The sequence below is a fragment of the Gavia stellata genome, chromosome 18 (genome assembly GCF_030936135.1).
Source record: "Gavia stellata isolate bGavSte3 chromosome 18, bGavSte3.hap2, whole genome shotgun sequence".
NCBI classification, from domain to species: Eukaryota; Metazoa; Chordata; class Aves; order Gaviiformes; family Gaviidae; genus Gavia; species Gavia stellata.
The window spans coordinates 10,069,909-10,087,076 of NC_082611.1; the positions used below are offsets into that span (position 1 = coordinate 10,069,909).

Consider the following 17,168-nt stretch of genomic DNA (forward strand, 5'->3'; position numbering starts at 1 on the left):
ATCAAGCTGGTGAGCTGGGGTGGAAAAGTATTGCAGCTTCGGTGCCAGAAATGGTAACACGTTTTCTTTGCCCTCATTTTGGAATTGCATTACATCCTAGGGATTCTGATTAAGCTCATTAACACGTGTGACTGAAATATTTAGGAAGTTGAGTCAGAAAAAATATTTCTAGCCTGGTGCTTTTCCCCTGTGTTTATTCCAATGCTGCTACAGCTTCCGAAAAAAATACAGCGAGTCGTTGGACGGGGATTCTGCTGCCTCAGCTGCCAGGCCCACTGCTTCACAGCCATCACGTGCAGTAAGTGAATACCCGTGCTGGAAAACCGGCAACACTTGAAGTGGAAGGAAGTTTGTTGGCGAGTGCGTCCTGTGCCGGGTTATGTCAGCAATAACGGGCTATTTATTAGCCGTGGAACGTTCTCGCTCAGAGGGCTCCGGCTAGTTCGCGGGACATGTACACGCGTGTGGTGTATGTCAAGAAAAGGTAATGTTTTTAGACATCGTATAATCTTTCACTTATTTGCTTCCCCGTTACCACAGGTGCGGGTACAGGGGTCAGGGTTTTTAGAGCAAAAGCCTTGTCCCTGGAAGCCCTGGGGGGGAGGTGACTGTTCTCACGCCTGCGTCGACGGCCGCGTTGCCGCCTCGCCTTCCCCGGCGCGACACCTCCGCCAACGCTTGCCCCGGGCACGGCCCGCCCGCGGCGGCCCCGGCCCAGCCCGCCCGCCCCACGGGCCCGCGCCCCGCCCGCCTCAGCCACCGCCCCCCCGGGAGCCGCGCCCCCAGCGCCCGCTCCTGCCGCAGTCGCATTGCGACGGAGGGAGGGGGAGACGGCGCGGAGCCCCCACGCTGATTGGGCGGCTGTCGCTATTCGAATCCCACCAGCCAACCGGCCGTCGATGGGGCGCGGCAGGCGCTCTGGGATTGGCCCGCGCTGAGTTTCGAGAAGGCCAATCAGAGTGCTGAGAACTGCGGCGGAGGCTATAAAAGGCGGCGGCGAGGGGCGATGCGGGAGGGCGCGGCCGGCGGGGGGCGGCGGCGTCAGGGCGGCGCAAGATGGCGGAGGGTGACAATAACAGCGTCTACCAGCTGGTGAGGGCCGGTGGTGCCGGGGCGAGTCGCCCCTTCTGGGCCGGGCGGCGGGGAGGTGCTCTGCCTCCCAGTGGCTGGGGAAGGGCTGGCGGCCGCTCGGCCCTGCCGGCTCTGGGGAAGGCGGGGGAGCCAGGCCTGCCCGCGGCGGCGGCTGGTAAGGGCCGCCTCGGCCCCTGAGCTTAACCTCGGGGGAATGCGTCCCTGCGCTCGGTTTTGCTTCTAAAAGGGTCCCGTGCAGGATCGGCTTATGCCTTGGGGTCTCCTTCGAGGAGGCTGCTCTGTGTGCCGTCCCGGGGAGCGAGCAGGGCTGTTGCTCTGCCGCTCGTAGGCCGGAGCTCGTAATAACATCTGGCTTTACCCGATGTGCAGGGCTTAGCTTTAATATTCATCTCTTTGTGTTTCAACACCCTTTGGCTGTGTTATCGAATGCTTTAACGATGCAGGAGGGTGGCAGGAGCTGGATGTTTATCTTAAATATGTCAAGGGTGGGCTTGAATGCTTAAAACCTTACATAAATACAAGGGTATGTGTATTTATCTCTGTAATGGTAAACGGCTGCTGTGGGAAAGGGGCAAATCGCTGTAAAAGCATGTGAAGGGGTGGAAGAAGGGAAGTGTTTGAGCGCATTACTGCTCAGTGCTGTTTCTTGCCGCAGGAAGCCGTGCAGCCTGGGAGCTACAGGAGGAAACCCTCAGTAGCGCGGAGGTGGCAGGGAGGTTCGAATTTTTGCAGAAAAAGTGCACGGAACTATATTGCCAAACATTCATGCGATGTTCGGGAGGGGTGCCCCTTTTGGAGCAGAAGTTTGTATTTATGGAAACTTTATGTTTTTTCATTAATGAAGAAACACTTTTGATGGATGGGCACCGGAATGAAGATGGCGTTGACAAAAGCTGACTTAAGTTTTCTCTACCTGGCCCGGTGGGAAAAGAACTTAGAATAGTTGTCTTCTAGGCTGACAGAGGCAGGCCGCTATTAATTACACTGTTATATTCTAGTCTGTTTCCCATTAAATTTTCTCTTGGTTGTGATGTTAAATGCCGACAGTCAGAGGTAATAAAGCAAAACAGTTTGTCATAAAATGTCTTCTGGAGAAATGCAGTTGTTTTTTTGGGTTTTTTCCTCCATGTGGCAGTTTGTGTTTATAAGATGAAATAGATATGATAACTGGCAGGTGTTCAGCAGCTTGTCAGATTTCTACTCTTTTTTTTTTTTGTCTTGAACTGTAGTTTTCAAGTAGTTTCCAATGGCATCACACAACAAAACTATGCTTTACCGTGATAGCTGCACTCAGCTGTCCTTGTTATTCTAGTGGTGTCAGGCTTCTCATTTGAGGTAAGGGTAGCACACAGTTGAGAATGAAACCTGCTCTGCTATCTCTGCACAGCACATGTTCAGGTCCTGATGACTTTTCACCTCTTACTACTTGGGCAGTGATCGGTTCTGTTCATGATTACAAAACAGGTAACCTCAGGTAAACCTTGTCCCACTGAGGGGAAACCATTAAGCCATGTTAAATGTGGAACACCTCAGGTGAACTGCTTAGCAAGCTGATGCTGGAGCAGACAGGGCCTCCTTGCAGAAGGTGTGTAGAGAGGAACGTAGGAATATTATAGGAAGAAGAGTTTAAAGGCTGCCCGATCACTGTCTTGGGCAACCTGTGGAAAAACTTCCTTTGTAGTCCAAATGTGATTAGTTGGGCAACTTCCCTCTACTGTGGATTTTGAGTTTTTATCCATCTTCCATATAATAAAAAGTTGGTGTTGAACAGCAACTAGAAAGCTTCAGTTTAATGTGGTTGAGTTGTCTTTGAAAATACATGTCTTTTAAATAGTACTCATGTTGCAGTTTTCCAGATGTTGACACTGAAAGCTTGAGAGGTTTTAGCTAGACTTTTAGAATGTGACTTTCTACTAATCTGGGGGAAGGGAGTACCGTAAATGGAGACTGGGGGAAAACACCTGGGCAAAATCTGGGAGGAGGTATCATTTGGTGTAAAAACATGCTGCTACTTTTTTAGGATCTTGGCTGTTTTAAAGTATCACTGGTACAATGTCATAACTTAGTACAAAACTTACAGCATTATTAGTAATTTAATTACTCAGAAAGGTTTGTGACTGGGGTCTTTAATTATGACGCTTTTTTTTTAGCTACATCGACTGTGGGAATTAATTTGTTACTCTGGTTAGTAATAAAATAGTTTTCTTCTCTTTTTGTGTAGGCTGCAGAAACTGCTAGCTTGGAAGAGCAGTTGCAAGGATGGGGAGAAGTGATTTTGATGACCGATAAAGTTCTTCGCTGGGAGAGAGCCTGGTTTCCTCTGGCGCTGATGAGTGTTGTTTCCTTTTCTTTTCTGTAAGTGGCTTGTGGAGGAAGCCTAGAACACCATTGCACTTTCATGTCTGGTAGCAGACCTATTAAGTAAATTAGTAAGATATCTTTAAAAATCTAATAGGAAGGCTCTACTCCAGGTTCTGTTGCTGAATGTGTTTGAACGTTGTTGAAAAGAAAAATCTTACGTATTGAGAACAGGAGGTAACACGAGTCACATCCTGCTCAGAGGGGGGGCAGTGCTTTCTGCAAAAGCTGTTTCCCAGCAATGGTTGCTGTAGTTTTTTACCATGCTCAGCTGTATGTTCTTCATTGGTGTGTTCATATTCTGCTCTCGTCCTTTGTATCCTGCTTCTTAGTCAAATCTGGCTATCTCCTTTGGCGTTTTTTCCCCCAAACCAACAGCAATATCATTATGGAAAACTTGTTTCCATAGGGCAAACTTTCCTATTCTGCGTCTTTGGTGTGGTGTTTAGGATGAGTTCAATTGTTTTTGCACAACTTGTTTTTTTACATTCTCTGTCACGTCCTTTGAGAAAGGAGGAAAAGGAAAGACTGCAAGTAACTTTCAGTCAACAGGATGGGAGGATGTTGCCTGTCTCTGGACTGGCGATACGGAACTGGCTTGCTGGAGGCACTTGTACATGGCAGTAGTCAAGATGACCCCAACATGCCTTGTACCAATAAGTGTTGACGCCAGTTGTGGAGTTTGCCAGTTCCATGTGTTTTTGGAGTAAGGAGAAGAGGGGAATTATAAAAATAAATGTTGAACCACGTGAGGCAGGGATAATCGGTCTTGTGGCTAATACAAATTTTATGGCCTTCAGGGGAGGTGAGGAGGATGGAAATCAAATGAAACTGAAAATAACTTTTAAAAAAGAAGTAATTGCATAAACTTCAGGGTATTCTGTTACAGAGTCTGTGATTATAGCAGGAAGGATCTTGAATGTTGAATAATACTTTGAAATAGACAGAACTACTTCAGATTCTGAATTGGTACTTCATCAAAAATGAACTTAACATTCAGTGCAGTAGCACTGTGCCAGATGTATAGAAAGACTGGCCCTGCAATGGACTGTGTCATTTCTTTACTTTTATTACTTCAATGTTCAGGAAGCTCTATTAAGTGCAAATAAGTAGCATGGGGCACAGCTGAGCGTTAACAGACACTTAAGAGATGAGCTAGTTCTTGCCCAGTACCCATAGTGCTGTATTTGAGTGGTGGCACACTTAATATGTAAAAGCACAACACTGCCCTAATTGGAGATTTATGGCTTCTTGTCCAGAACAGGTTTGGTTAGTTCTCACAGGTGAGACAGAGCAATGACAACCCATAGATCTGACTTCTGCAACTTAAGAACCAACAAGATTAGAGCTTTCATTCTACCTGGTTATTTCATATGTTTGCTTACTCATCCTCATCCCCTGGTCAGTGTTAAGTTCACTAGGTGTCAACTTCTGAGAGACCAATAGTGATGAATTTTTATTTCTACTGAACTTCATACTATGCTTGCTATGTTGTAGCATTTTCTTTTTCTTATCTAGTACATTAAGAAAATTGTATTTTTTAATTTGTATTTCTTTGTAATAGTGTTGAAGTACTTAAACCTCCTCTTAGTAGTAATAAGAGCAAATCTGAAAGTTTTACTGAGGTTGGGCAAGAGGGTAGGTCTACTGTTTGAAGTCCTGAGCCAATCTGAAGAGGTGATGGAATATGTCTGGTATTTATCAGTCTGAGCATCCAGAAGTAATTTCTGTTATCTTCTTTCTGCAGGATGATCTACTACTTGGACCCGTCAGTTCTTTCAGGTGTCTCCTGTTTCGTTATGTTCCTCTGTTTGGCTGATTATCTTGTTCCTGCTCTTGCACCTAGAATCTTTGGCTCTAATAAATGGTGAGGAAAGCTTGAATTAAAACAGTTTCTTGAGTGTAAATAAATTATATGCTTTATCAAAGTGGATATCTGACTTGCAAATATCAAATGATTACTTTATAGAGTCATTGTAGTAAGAAATTGGCAATCACTATAATACATGAAGTGAGGACACTAGTAAGATGGCCTTCATTCTTCTTTTTTTGAAAGATAACTACTACAACATATCTTTATTGTTCCTTCTCTTCCAGAAAAATAACATTTTTTTTGAAGGAGTAGGCACATTTTTTGCTCTCCATTGAGGATGCTAGTTAGTTCTGCTAAACTAGTTTTTAGTAATTAATGGATAATAGATACTGAGACCGAAAATTATGAAGAAGGGTATTGGATTATATGTTTGGAAAGAATGGCAGTAGTAAATACGATGAAGGAAAAGAGTAATGCAGAGAGTATGAACGTGATTGTAAGTGACTGAAACAGATTTGAAGAAGGGCAAGGCTTATATAAAACCAGTAAGCTGGAGAAGAACCTTATTTGAACTGTATTTTGAGTTAAAAGTAAATTTTAGTGTATCTGCATAAAGATGACTAGTGGAAAAATGTTCTTGTCTAATAATGAACTGACATAAAAGCCAAAGTAATACACACTGGTATCAGGTGTGTATTACTTGTATGTATCACAGTGGTATCAGATTAAAATCAATGGTGTTCTGGTTTGAATGTGGTTGCTCTTTGGGAGGCAATTTAAGAGAGTGACTGTACAGAAAAATTACATGGGCAATTGCATTGCAATGCTCAATAAAGATAAGGTATAAAACTAAGTGAAGCAAATGCCAGGATAAGTACTGGATAAATTTTTTTCTGCTGGAAAAATACCATAGGAGATTTTTTAGATTTCAGATTAAATCTTGAATTCTTATTTCTGGCTTTTTTCTTTAATAAAAGGACTACAGAACAGCAGCAAAGATTTCATGAGATTTGCAGCAATTTGGTAAAATCTCGTCGCCGTGTTGTTGGCTGGTGGAAACGTCTCTTCACACTGAAGGAAGAGAAGCCTAAAATGGTATTGAGTTCCAGGAGTTCATCTCTATTGTCTTAAGATTTTATTTGTTTTGTCTTAAGTATTTTAGCAAGGCACATGTCTGAATAAACTGGTATTTCAAACCAAGAAGCAGCAGTTATGGCTGTGACTTAATGCCAGTCAGACGTCTTAGTCAAACTTGGAGCGGCAAGATACATGACTTTAAACTTGCAATACTGTGCAGTTAGGAGCATACCCTTGATATTAAGATAAAGCTAAACTGGGTTTCTTTGGATAGGTCAATTTTTGGAAACACAGCTTGTTTCCAGTGTACATGAACCATCCAAAAAACTAGATCTTAGTAATGTGTCAGCTTAGGTACATGAACTACTCAGTTTACTGTCCTGAAAACAGCTTCAGGTACTGTGTGAGGCTGAAGCTGTGTCAATGGGGATGGCGTAGTCTGACTCTAAAGGATATCTGGACAGAAAAGAACCGGCATGCTGTAAAACTGGTGGTCCGAAAATAAATGAGGGCATACAATCGTAGACTCTAATCTCAACTTTAACAAGCCTATGCATAGGTATCGCATGTGGAAGAGCCAGCAAACTTAAAGTTAGTTTTAAATGTTGAAGTGTTGCTGGGTACTGAAGGGAAGGGGGAGAATTCCCAACAGATCTGTGATAACTGTTCACTTTTCATTTTTTAGTACTTCATGACCATGCTTTTTTCTCTTGCTGTGGTTGCCTGGATTGGACAGCAAGTTCACAATCTCTTTCTGACCTATCTTATTGGTAAGTGTGCAGCATGCAAACCAGAAGTAATTTTTTTGTTAGCTGCCTGAAATGGTATGAGGCTGGTAGAAATAATTTTTTATTATATGAGTAGTGACTTTTTGTTGTTGTTGTTGCAGGGTTACATTTTTCTGTTTTCAAGCAGTTAAGTGGGCTTAAGGGAAGCAAGGAATTGCAAGGTGTCAGAAGCTGTTTAAAGGAGTATTAAGTAATTCCTTTTTTTTTTCTCTCTAGTAAGTTTCTTCTTGCTGTTTCCTGGACTAAACCAGCATGGGATCATTACAAAGTATGTTGGAATGGCAAAAAGGGAGATAAACAAACTTCTCAAGCACAAGGAAAAGAAAAATGAATGAAGACGTAACTGCTCTTCTCTCTTGTAAAAGGTTTCCTTGGGAACAGCTTTGAGAATTAACGTATAATTAAGACAATAGAAGTTGTATTGCTCACTGGCTTTTTTTAATAGGCTTCCTGATGAAGTGAAAATGTCACTCTAGCCAACTGCTGTGGGTTTGTGGGTCTCTTGCTGTACTGACTAGGGTTCTGCAGCCTGCAGCTGATCTGATGTGAAAGATCCTGACCTTTGATGTATGGAGCTTATTAAGTGTCTTCACCGAACTAAGAGGCCCTGTAAATAAAAACCCCAACTCAAGAAACAGCAGAATTGTAATGCGTGATAGCATTTCTGTAACTGTGTTAGTTTCACTGATCATTAATGTGTGGCTACAAGAAGTATGAAAGGCAGTTCTGAAAGCTTACACCTCTTGGAGGCTCGTTACTACTGATTCTTGTGGAAGGAGGACAATTAGCTGAATAAGAGTGATCATAGCTGAGGGTGCATACCCAGAGTCGCTGCAGAAGGTGGTCCCATTGTCTCACTGAATCTGTTTGCTTTTTTTGGCTGCATATACCAGATTATCTGTTGAATAGGGGTTTGGAATATATAAATTTGTAGTTCAGTTATTTAGCTGTAGTGTAAACTTTAACTCATTGCACTGAGACTGTAGGAAATGAGTTAAGGTGTGTGCTACCTTAGCAGCTGATTGTTCTGAAAACTGCTGTTGTCATGGAGCCATGTAGCACGTTTGGTTTTATGAATGTTGTCTGTATACAAAACCACCTTGAATATGCTAGGTTTGTCTCTGTAAATAAGCCTGTCTGAGTTGTTTGTGCTTTTCTATGACTTCTCCCTCCTTTTTTTAAAACTGAACTTTTTTCTTTAAAAAGCTAAAACCTGTGTTAATGCATTTTAAAAGTTTACTGTTTTAAAATGGTCTCTCTTCAGTGTCTATTGTAACTGTTGAATAGGTAAATACAGACTAAAGAGAAACTTCTGTGAGACTTGCTCTTTGTGAACGTACAGAAAATTGCGTAAATGTGTCTTTCAGTCAAGAACAGGAGCTGGGAATGGTGTTTTAGTGCTATGTGGTAGTAGGTGCACAGTGTCCTAACAGAAAAATGCCTCTTTGAAATAGCTCACTGTAAATAGTAAAACTTTTAGCAGCCGTGATGCTACACCAACAGCTCCTGCTGCAGGGGGGAAAGACTGTTGTGGCATCTGTAGTTGAGGAACACAGATGAAAGTGATGGGTTGTGGGCAAATCAGACCCACTCAGTAAAACCTGGGATAGATTTGAAGTGGGGGGAGTTGCCACAGTGCAATCTTGAAATGGTTATTTAGAACGCGCTCTACTTAACGGCCGCAGACCGTGGCTGGCAGAAACGCTGGATGTAAAGAGACAAGTGGTGACATGGTGCAGTGTCGCAGAGCTGTCGTTGGAGCATTGGTGGCAGCCCCTCTACCCCCACGTTAACGCTAGTTCAGGGTACAGCAGTCCTGAGAGCCACGTTCCTGTTTGAAGTTAGAATTCGGTGGAAACACAGCCCCTCCACTCGGTGCAGCTTTGTTCACCTCAGACCTTCAGCTGCCTCCTGTGACTCCTCACGATACAGAGTAGCTACGCTGTTCTCCAGCGTACATGGCCCCATTAAAACTTCAGTGGAAATGGAATACATGAGGAATTTCTCTCATCTGTTCTGTCTTTTTTAAAAAAAGTTTAAAAGCAGGATGAAAAAAACCCCGCCAAAATGCAGAACTGCAGCAACGGTGCCATCTCTGTCCTTTTTTTGTTGGTGGTGTGGGTTTTGTTTGTTCCGGTGTTTTGTTGGGTTTTTTCCCTCCCGGGAAGCCCGCTCTCCCATACCCTGTTTCATGCGGTGCGCCGCCGCCGCCCTCCCGCCTCCCCGGGAGCCCCGCCCACCTTTTGGCCCTCCCACCCGGCCCTACTGCCGCCCGTTGCGAAGCGTTCCGGTTGCCATAGGAACCCGTTTCGGAGCGTCGCTCCGGAAGTGCGATACGCGGCTCTCGGCCAATGGGGATGACCAGGCCTGGCGCGCGGCGCCTCCCGACAGGGACGCCAAGTCTCGCGAGATCTCGCCGGGCGCCGCGCACCACCCCGCGCCCATGGCCTTCCCATAATCCCGCGCGGGCGCCCGGCCTCTTCCTTTTCCGCCATCTTGCTGCACCGGTGAGTGGGGGGTGCTGCTGGGTCCCGGCTGCCATCCGCCGTCTCCCGGCCCCATCCAGGCCCCGCAGCCGCCTCTGCCCGCCTCGTCGGGGCCGTGAGGGTGCGCCCGACCGGTCCGGCCCCTTTTGAGCCGCCGGCGTCACCCCTAGCGCTCTCTGGAGCCTCCGGAGTAGAGGGGGGGGGAAGCACTCTCCTGCCTGTGGCTCCGCTCTCTGCAGAGATGCGGGGCGGGAGCCGAGGGCGGGGGCTGGCACGGCAGCCAGGCCCGGGCCGGTGCTGTGGGAGGCTGGGCTGGGCAAGGCTCGGGGGAGCCGGGCCGCGGAGTCTGGACTTCTGGGAGTGAGGATCGTGCGGCGAGGCCTGGGAGGAGGTAGCGGAGAGCTTGGGGAGCGGGCGGTGGGCTGGGCCCTGGGAGAGAAGGCGGCGCTCGGGACGGGGTGATCTGGCTGCACTCGCCCCGTGGGCAGGAGTTAGCCAGGCCTGCTCGTTTGGAGGTCCCTGGCTTAGTGATAAAAGCCCTGATGTGCCGCAGGACCTGGCCATCTCGGGAATGGCCCTGTGGCCCAGGTCAGGAGCTCCTTCCTGGCTAGTTCTGGCAGTGCACCGACTCTGTTAGTAAGTGGGGTGGCAGTACCAAATCATGTCATGCTTTATGGTAGTCCGGGTGCGCTTTATCATGAGAATGCAAAAGTTGATGCCTAGTTTCCTTTTCAGAGTGCTGTGTTGTGCTTGCATCCTGCAATTTTTTTGCAGATAAGCAAGCCGAGCAGCATCTCTTACATTTAATACCATGTACAACCCAGTTTTTGAACAGGGCTAATACTGCATAATTGGGTTTTAAAGACCAAAACGATTCACCTGGGAAAGGTGTCATATTGATGGACTGTTGCCTAGATGGTGTTTTTTAAATCTTCATGTGTGTGTTGATAAAGCCAAGTTTAAATAAGTGTTTCAGATTTCCTAACTTGTGATCGTTGTGAATCCTGTTGAGTTCGTGATTTGATCTGCTTTTTAGCCTTAGAATGCTTTTTAAGGTATAATGTGACTTTCTGTCAGTCTTAATCTTTTAGGTCTAAAGTTAGCCATAAAAAAAGAGTGTGCTGCTCAGTATTTCTGTGCTGAAAAGTTGGCATACATAACTCCACTCTCCTCTTCCCTGCAGGCACCATGGTGCGCATGAACGTTCTAGCCGATGCTCTCAAAAGCATCAACAATGCAGAGAAACGTGGGAAACGCCAAGTTCTCATTAGGCCGTGCTCCAAAGTAATTGTCCGGTTTTTAACTGTGATGATGAAGCACGGTAAGTCTAGAGTGCACAGCACTGACTTACTTTCTCATTCATGGTTTGTGTGGATGCTATTGTGTTAAGGTGCTTTTTGACTAAAAGTAAATCAAGATGCTTGAACTGGTTTTGTACACCATGGTTAATTAAGTTGTATTAATGTAGAGAAGTATTATCTATTTGATTTATTTGTTTGTTTGCTAATCTTTTGTAGGTTACATTGGTGAATTTGAGATAATTGATGACCACAGAGCTGGGAAGATTGTTGTCAATCTCACAGGCAGACTCAACAAGGTAGGATTTGTCTTCCTGTCTTCTCTAGGCAGGTGTTTAAATGAGTCTTTTATTTTTTAATGTTTGTCTGCTCTGGTTCTGAAAGAATTTCTTTTAAACTCGGAATATGTAAGACACATTTTCAGGGAAGTTTGCTTGAAAGTGCTGTGTGTTTCTCTTGAAAGGCTTTCTGGCTGCCTGGTGATTTCTCAGTGTTTTTGATCTTTAAGCTATCTAGAAAAGAGATAGGAACTGAGTTGCTTTCCAGTTGATGTTTAATACCTGTAAATGTTGAGAAGATAAGCCTTTCTCCTGCTGCTAGATGGGCTGTGCTTGCAGTTGAATGTTACGTTAATTAGTGCTTTTTAGTGCTGGGGCATATGAAATATTCATGTGTGTTCTGGAAATTTTTAAAATGCTTTTGTCTCCAAATATTGAACTGTCTAGTTCTGTGATGACTTGCTGTGCATCAAGCTATTCAAATGAGAGGTGTCTCTTTAGTAAAGAAATAAAAAAATTGCTTGGTCAAAATAATGTTGGGGGCTAGCTCCACGAGTAACAAATATTGCAGCTGAAAATTGCTTGAGTTAGTAGGCAGAGAATTCTGACACCACCCAAATTACTAATGTTATGTGTCTGTAATAAAAATAATGTATGTCGGGCTTGAGTATAGTGTTCCTTGAACTCTTTCTGGATGATTTCGTAACAAATCTTCCGGGGTGCAGCTGTATATAATGTTTCTCTCAATAGTTGCGATAAAGGAACAGCTGTTTGGTTCAGAAAAATGTCCATCAGTGCAGGAAGGTGTGCTTGTGTTTTGCTCTTGGATAGTTGTGAAGGTAATTGGAGCCAGTGAGGTAACTGGAGGTGGTAGTAGAGGTCATGGTCAGTAAGTAATACGGTTAACTTGAAAACTTCGATAACTTTTATGCTAGCTATGTGTGATGATTAGAGGTAGCATATACCTGAGTAATCACAGGATTTTTAATGATATAGGATGCTTAATATTAATAATCTTCAGTGGTTTATAATATGCTTTTGTGCTCTCCCAGGTCTAGCTATTAATTTGCTAGTTTATCTTCAGCAGGAGTGTAAGTCACTCTATTTAAGTGAGGAGGAGGAGGAGGCAAGGCTAAGGAAATAACAGCTGAGTAGCCGTACCTGAGAGGAAGTGCCGTTTCATATTATGGGTAATAGAGCATGCCTCTTGGTACTCTATCGCTGCCAAAAATATTTTAATTGCAGTTGTTAAATTCCTTCATCCAGTGAATTGGAATGACAGATGTGCGAATCTAGTTTATAAAGGTCTTCAGTTTGTAATGGAATTCTGTTTTATAGTGTGGTGTAATCAGTCCCAGATTTGATGTTCAGCTGAAGGATTTGGAAAAGTGGCAGAACAACCTGCTGCCTTCACGTCAGTTTGGGTAAGTATGGAGAAAAGTTAAATCCGTGTTGTATGTAAAAATGTGGGGTTTTTTAATTACATTTTCATACTGCCTGAGTTAGACTTGCCTAAAACCTTTCCTCTCTGATCAATCTGGAGGTAGATATCAGTCTAAAAATCCATCTTCCATATAAGTGCTTTTCTTAACCAGTTTTAAAGGGACACTGCTAAGCAAGGACCTCTTTTTGCTTGGCTTTGGTAAATCTGTTTTCACCATTTCTACAGTTTACCTGAAGAATAGGACTTTTCTCTTACTCGTTTTAATTTTATTAATGGCCATTTCTAGATGGGGGAGGAGTCATGTAAGTTACCAGGTCAATGGAAGTAGGTTGTATTACTTTCCATTTATACACAATCATGAAGTTTAATTTATTAGATATTAAGTGGTGAGAGACTCGGAGCCTCTGTTAAACAAACCTCCACAACATAGAAAATCTTCGTATTATGCAGTATATTTTTCCTTCCCACAATTCACTGAGTCAAGGGTAATAAATCCCAGTGCACCAGGATGGCAGAGCTAGAAGAGTCTTCAGGGGCTCAGCCAGTCTGTCCCATCAAAGGCAGGATTAACAGTTCCTTGTCATTTCTGTTCGTAAAGCTCCAGCGATAAAGCAAGCGGCTTAGCTGTACCATATAGCTTACTAGTATGTGTTGTCATAGTGAGATTTTTAAGAGTATTTATAGAGTGGTGGGAGAAGAGGTTCTCAGACATGAAGCTGTGTGGATGAAGTAGGCTGATAATCCAAATGTTGGCATTAGCAATGACTAAGGATGCTTTAGTTGTCAGTCCAGATCCAGATATTCGTCTGCATCCGTGCACAGTGTTCAAAACTGAGAGACAAAGCGCTCAGAGTTGAGGAGCTGTCTGGCACCATGGCAACTCTACCTGCTCTGAAGAAAAATGTCTGCATAAAATAGAAGCAGACTTTGTCTAGAAACTATAGAGTTGTGACTGCTACAACAAACAGCTGAACTGACTTCAGTGTGAATGCACAAGAAAACTTTTTGCTGAGATTTATGCAAATGTTTGGAGAACAGAAGCCTATAAATGTCCTTTGTGTGCCCCAGAGTTGTGTTTCTTGAGTTTCTTTTTCATTGTCTCATAACCTGATCTTACTTCTGTTAGGCACATTCTTACAGTAATGGATCTTACTGTTGTAATACAGAAATTAAGTTGGTGCTGTCAACTCTGCACGAGCGTAGAACAAAACGATAAACTGAACATCTGTTCTTTCTTAACAGGTACATTGTACTGACAACCTCAGCTGGCATCATGGACCATGAGGAGGCTAGGCGAAAACACACAGGAGGCAAAATCCTGGGATTCTTTTTCTAAAACTTGTAAAAAAAGAGGATACTAATAAATTGTTCAAACGGACTCTGGTGTTTCCAGTCGGTATTTTAATGACTTCGAACACTACCTGAGATAGTGCTTGTAACAGACAGCTCTTCAGTAGTGCTTAAGTTCCAACTTTACTTCAAATGACAGTTCGGGTTCCGTGCTATCCCTGGTCACAACTTTTATTTCTGTTAATGATATAAGATACTTTTAATAGTTACCACTTCAATGACAGTTATGGGTCACTATACAGAGTAGCCTCATCAGGGGAACTCTAGTGTTAAACTACATACTCAGCTATCATGCAGTGGGATCGCCTCTTAGGTGTTAGATCCATGTGTCTCCATAATTACATATATGTAAAACTCTAGTTTCACCTTTTGGCTAAATAATAGAAGACGCCTTGCCAGAAGGTATTTCCTGTTGATGGTTTAAAAAGTTACGAGATGTGGGATTGTGGACTAATTAAGGTGGCTGAAGTTTGATTTCAGATCGCAAACTTGTTCCACATCTTACAGTGTAAGGAGTAACTGAGGTAGACGAGTGAATAATTGTTTTTTCTTCAAATTTCTACTTTGAAAGTCCTTTGAAACACCAGACTTTTGGGTAGGGTAGTTGCTGTGCAGCTGCTTTGCATGTTGCCATGAAGACATAACTGTTTGGGATTTCCTTAAGTTTTGGAGCGAAGAAATAAGGCTATCTGAACTTACAGGTGGTGAATATTTAGTACTGAATGAGTTGTTGGTCTTTGTTTCAGGCATCTGATGCATGACAGCATAATGTACTTGATGATACAGAAAAATTTCTTTCAAAGCAGTACACAGAGCAGGTGACTACAGCTGAAGAGCTACATGCAGATGGTAGAGGATGGGAAGCAAGCTTCTGGGCTGATTGCATTGTGCTCTAACAGCAGTTGGAAATGCCTTGTTTTGCTTTGTTTGGAGTATTTCTTAAGGAGCCTATTGAAATGCGTTGAAACAGGCTTGCTACGCTTCTAAACAGCTGTTGATTTTGTGGTTCTCCTGATAACAAACAGTTGGAAACAATTTCCCTTCGTGGTGATACGTCCTGATGCTTGATCTGTGCAGTTGCTTGAGTTAGAAGTATTGTGCCTTGAATGTGATAGTTCATCACAAAGCTTTTCAGAGAGCCTGGGGGTGGAAGTGACTGTCTCCAGGCTCAAAGTCTTTAAACTCTATAACTATGTAACCTGTTTCAGTTCAGTCTGTTACTTTTTATGGAGAAAAGGAGAAAGTGATACTGCTAAGCCTCGCCTAATGTGGTGGCTCTTCCCTGAGGAACAAGAAGCTAGCAGCAGAGCTGTGAAAGAGTGCTTGCAGTACATGTTCTGGTGGTGTACGCTGGCACCCCGTAACGGACTTGCAGCTTGACTGAGAAGAGCGGGGGAACAATAAAAAGCCGGTTTACCTGGTTTGTCTCAGTCACATGCCGGTTAAGGTCACAAAGTATGGATTGCAGATGGCATCAAAACATTCAAATGTGATCAGTATGGTTCTCAGTTTGATTTGAAACAAATTTGCTTAGCTGAAGATAAAGATCTGTACCCTGAATTACAAAGAGCAGTTATGAAGTCAAAAGAAGTCTGTCTTGACCCCTTTTTTATTGTCAAATCAAGCTCTTGTGTTACGGGGTTTTTTTTCCTGTTCTTAATGGAGATACTTCTGCAGTACTAAGCAGTGACACACATGAGCTTTTGTATTTCTTGCTGAGAGTAATCCTGAAGATCATATCGAGATTCCACTGTTCCTTTTTATAAAATCTTGATTTTTATCAGTACAGAATAGAACACACGTTTCTGATACCTAGTGGAAGAAGGTCAGTGGTATTTTAAGGCTTCCTTTAGATGAATTTGCTATTGGCTTCAAGTTCCCTGCTAGTTTCACATTCATGTTTTAAACCAGTTTTATACAGGACACACCAGTTTTTCTGAACCGGTTTACCTGTGTATGTCCTTTACTACCACAGAGACTTTTGAAGTAAGAGAATTTCCGATATTTTCAGTTGACAGACTAGTTGGGAGTAACTGTGTTAATTTATTTCACAAGTCAGCCCAAAGACTTTTGTAGAATTATTAAATGGAAGTTAGAGCTCCAACATAAAAAGAATGACTTGGAGGGAAGCATGCAATAGCAGATGCACCTTTTCCACAGTGTATCTAACAAATGTAACTACGTGCTGGCTTACTACATGTGGAAGCTGATGCGGCTGATCCGAGTTCATAAGATGATCTCTTGAGTGTGCACTTCACTGACGAGAGCTTTACTCCTGGGCAATCGCTGCTGGCTGAGATCGAAGGAACTGCTGAAGTGGGACTCGAGCTGATGTGCAGGATTATGACATGCCTGGCAACACAAATGCTTTAAATGGGTTTGCAGAAATTCTTATTCTCAGACATGTTTAAAATCTGAAATCGGTATTTTTTTTAAGACTCAGTGATGTTTCGTGAGCTGAGGGCATATGCCTTGAGAAAGCAGTTTGTAGGTAAAAGTTAACTCTCATTTTGGGTAATAAAAAAGATAAATAGGGAGAGGTGAGAGGGAAAATGGCACAAAGCTGGAAGAGCAGCACGGGTTGCAACTGGCAGTCAAGGCAAAGTTAGTTTAGAGAAGGTGTTTGGTACCTGTGGAGCAGAGGGGGATGTTAATGATGGAGGAGTCTCCTATGGCAGAGGCAGTTGACCTTCATGTGGGGAAAACTGGGAGGGTGGGTGACATGTGGGGAAAGCGTCTGTGCTGCAAACTCCTGAATTACCAAGCTCTACCCCTGCAGTCTAACTGAACGAGCCTGGAAGTGATCGTGTCACCTCCATATCCTTCTAGATGTTGAAAGGTCTTGGCCTTTTGGCTGGAGGTCTGCTTTTACTTGCTAAGCCAAATCTGAGCACCTAGGTCTGTGTGAGCGCGGCCGCTTGCCTGGCTGTTGTGCCGTGGAGAGGCTAGTCGTATTACGGTACGGATAGTGTATGGTGGTGCTGCGCTGCCTATAGTCCCTTCTTACCTGGTCAGCTGATTACAAGGTAAGCATCAGTAGTCCTAGTCACAGGTGGTAAAATGGGATCAGAACTTAACTTGAATTGTGAAAATTACTTATTAAGTGAGAAGTAGTTGGGAGAGGGTTGGTGACCCATCTGTGGGGTACGACCTGGTCTCACTTCTGTCAGATACATGATCAGTA

At 43.7% G+C, this 17,168-nt stretch overlaps 2 protein-coding genes across 2 annotated transcripts; both read left to right on the forward strand.

The window, feature by feature from the left end:
* Window positions 1-1,046: 1,046 nt before the first annotated feature.
* ARL6IP1 (ADP ribosylation factor like GTPase 6 interacting protein 1) lies at window positions 1,047-8,441 on the forward strand. The gene is made up of 6 exons (XM_059826455.1): window positions 1,047-1,092; window positions 3,314-3,447; window positions 5,198-5,317; window positions 6,241-6,358; window positions 7,026-7,110; window positions 7,345-8,441. Exons 1-6 carry the CDS (start codon window positions 1,057-1,059, stop codon window positions 7,461-7,463), a joined length of 612 nt encoding a protein of 203 aa, XP_059682438.1. The 5' UTR covers window positions 1,047-1,056; the 3' UTR covers window positions 7,464-8,441.
* A 1,165-nt stretch (window positions 8,442-9,606) lies between these two features.
* On the forward strand, window positions 9,607-14,012 carry RPS15A (ribosomal protein S15a). Its single transcript, XM_059826499.1, has 5 exons — window positions 9,607-9,635; window positions 10,798-10,935; window positions 11,132-11,211; window positions 12,529-12,614; window positions 13,877-14,012. The coding sequence occupies exons 2-5, from the start codon at window positions 10,803-10,805 to the stop codon at window positions 13,968-13,970; spliced, it is 393 nt and encodes a 130-aa protein (XP_059682482.1). The 5' UTR covers window positions 9,607-9,635; window positions 10,798-10,802; the 3' UTR covers window positions 13,971-14,012.
* The last annotated feature ends 3,156 nt before the right edge of the window (window positions 14,013-17,168 follow it).

Bases quoted from the DNA above. Each gene is read 5' to 3' on its own strand.
- ARL6IP1 (XM_059826455.1), top strand. From the start codon at position 1,057: ATGGCGGAGGGTGACAATAACAGCGTCTACCAGCTG. The intron at 1,093-3,313 runs GTGAGGGCCGGT...CTTTTTGTGTAG, and splicing joins ATAACAGCGTCTACCAGCTG to GCTGCAGAAACTGCTAGCTT. The intron at 3,448-5,197 runs GTAAGTGGCTTG...TTCTTTCTGCAG, and splicing joins GTTGTTTCCTTTTCTTTTCT to GATGATCTACTACTTGGACC.
- RPS15A (XM_059826499.1), top strand. From the start codon at position 10,803: ATGGTGCGCATGAACGTTCTAGCCGATGCTCTCAAAAGCATCAACAAT. The intron at 10,936-11,131 runs GTAAGTCTAGAG...AATCTTTTGTAG, and splicing joins AACTGTGATGATGAAGCACG to GTTACATTGGTGAATTTGAG. The intron at 12,615-13,876 runs GTAAGTATGGAG...CTTTCTTAACAG, and splicing joins CTGCCTTCACGTCAGTTTGG to GTACATTGTACTGACAACCT.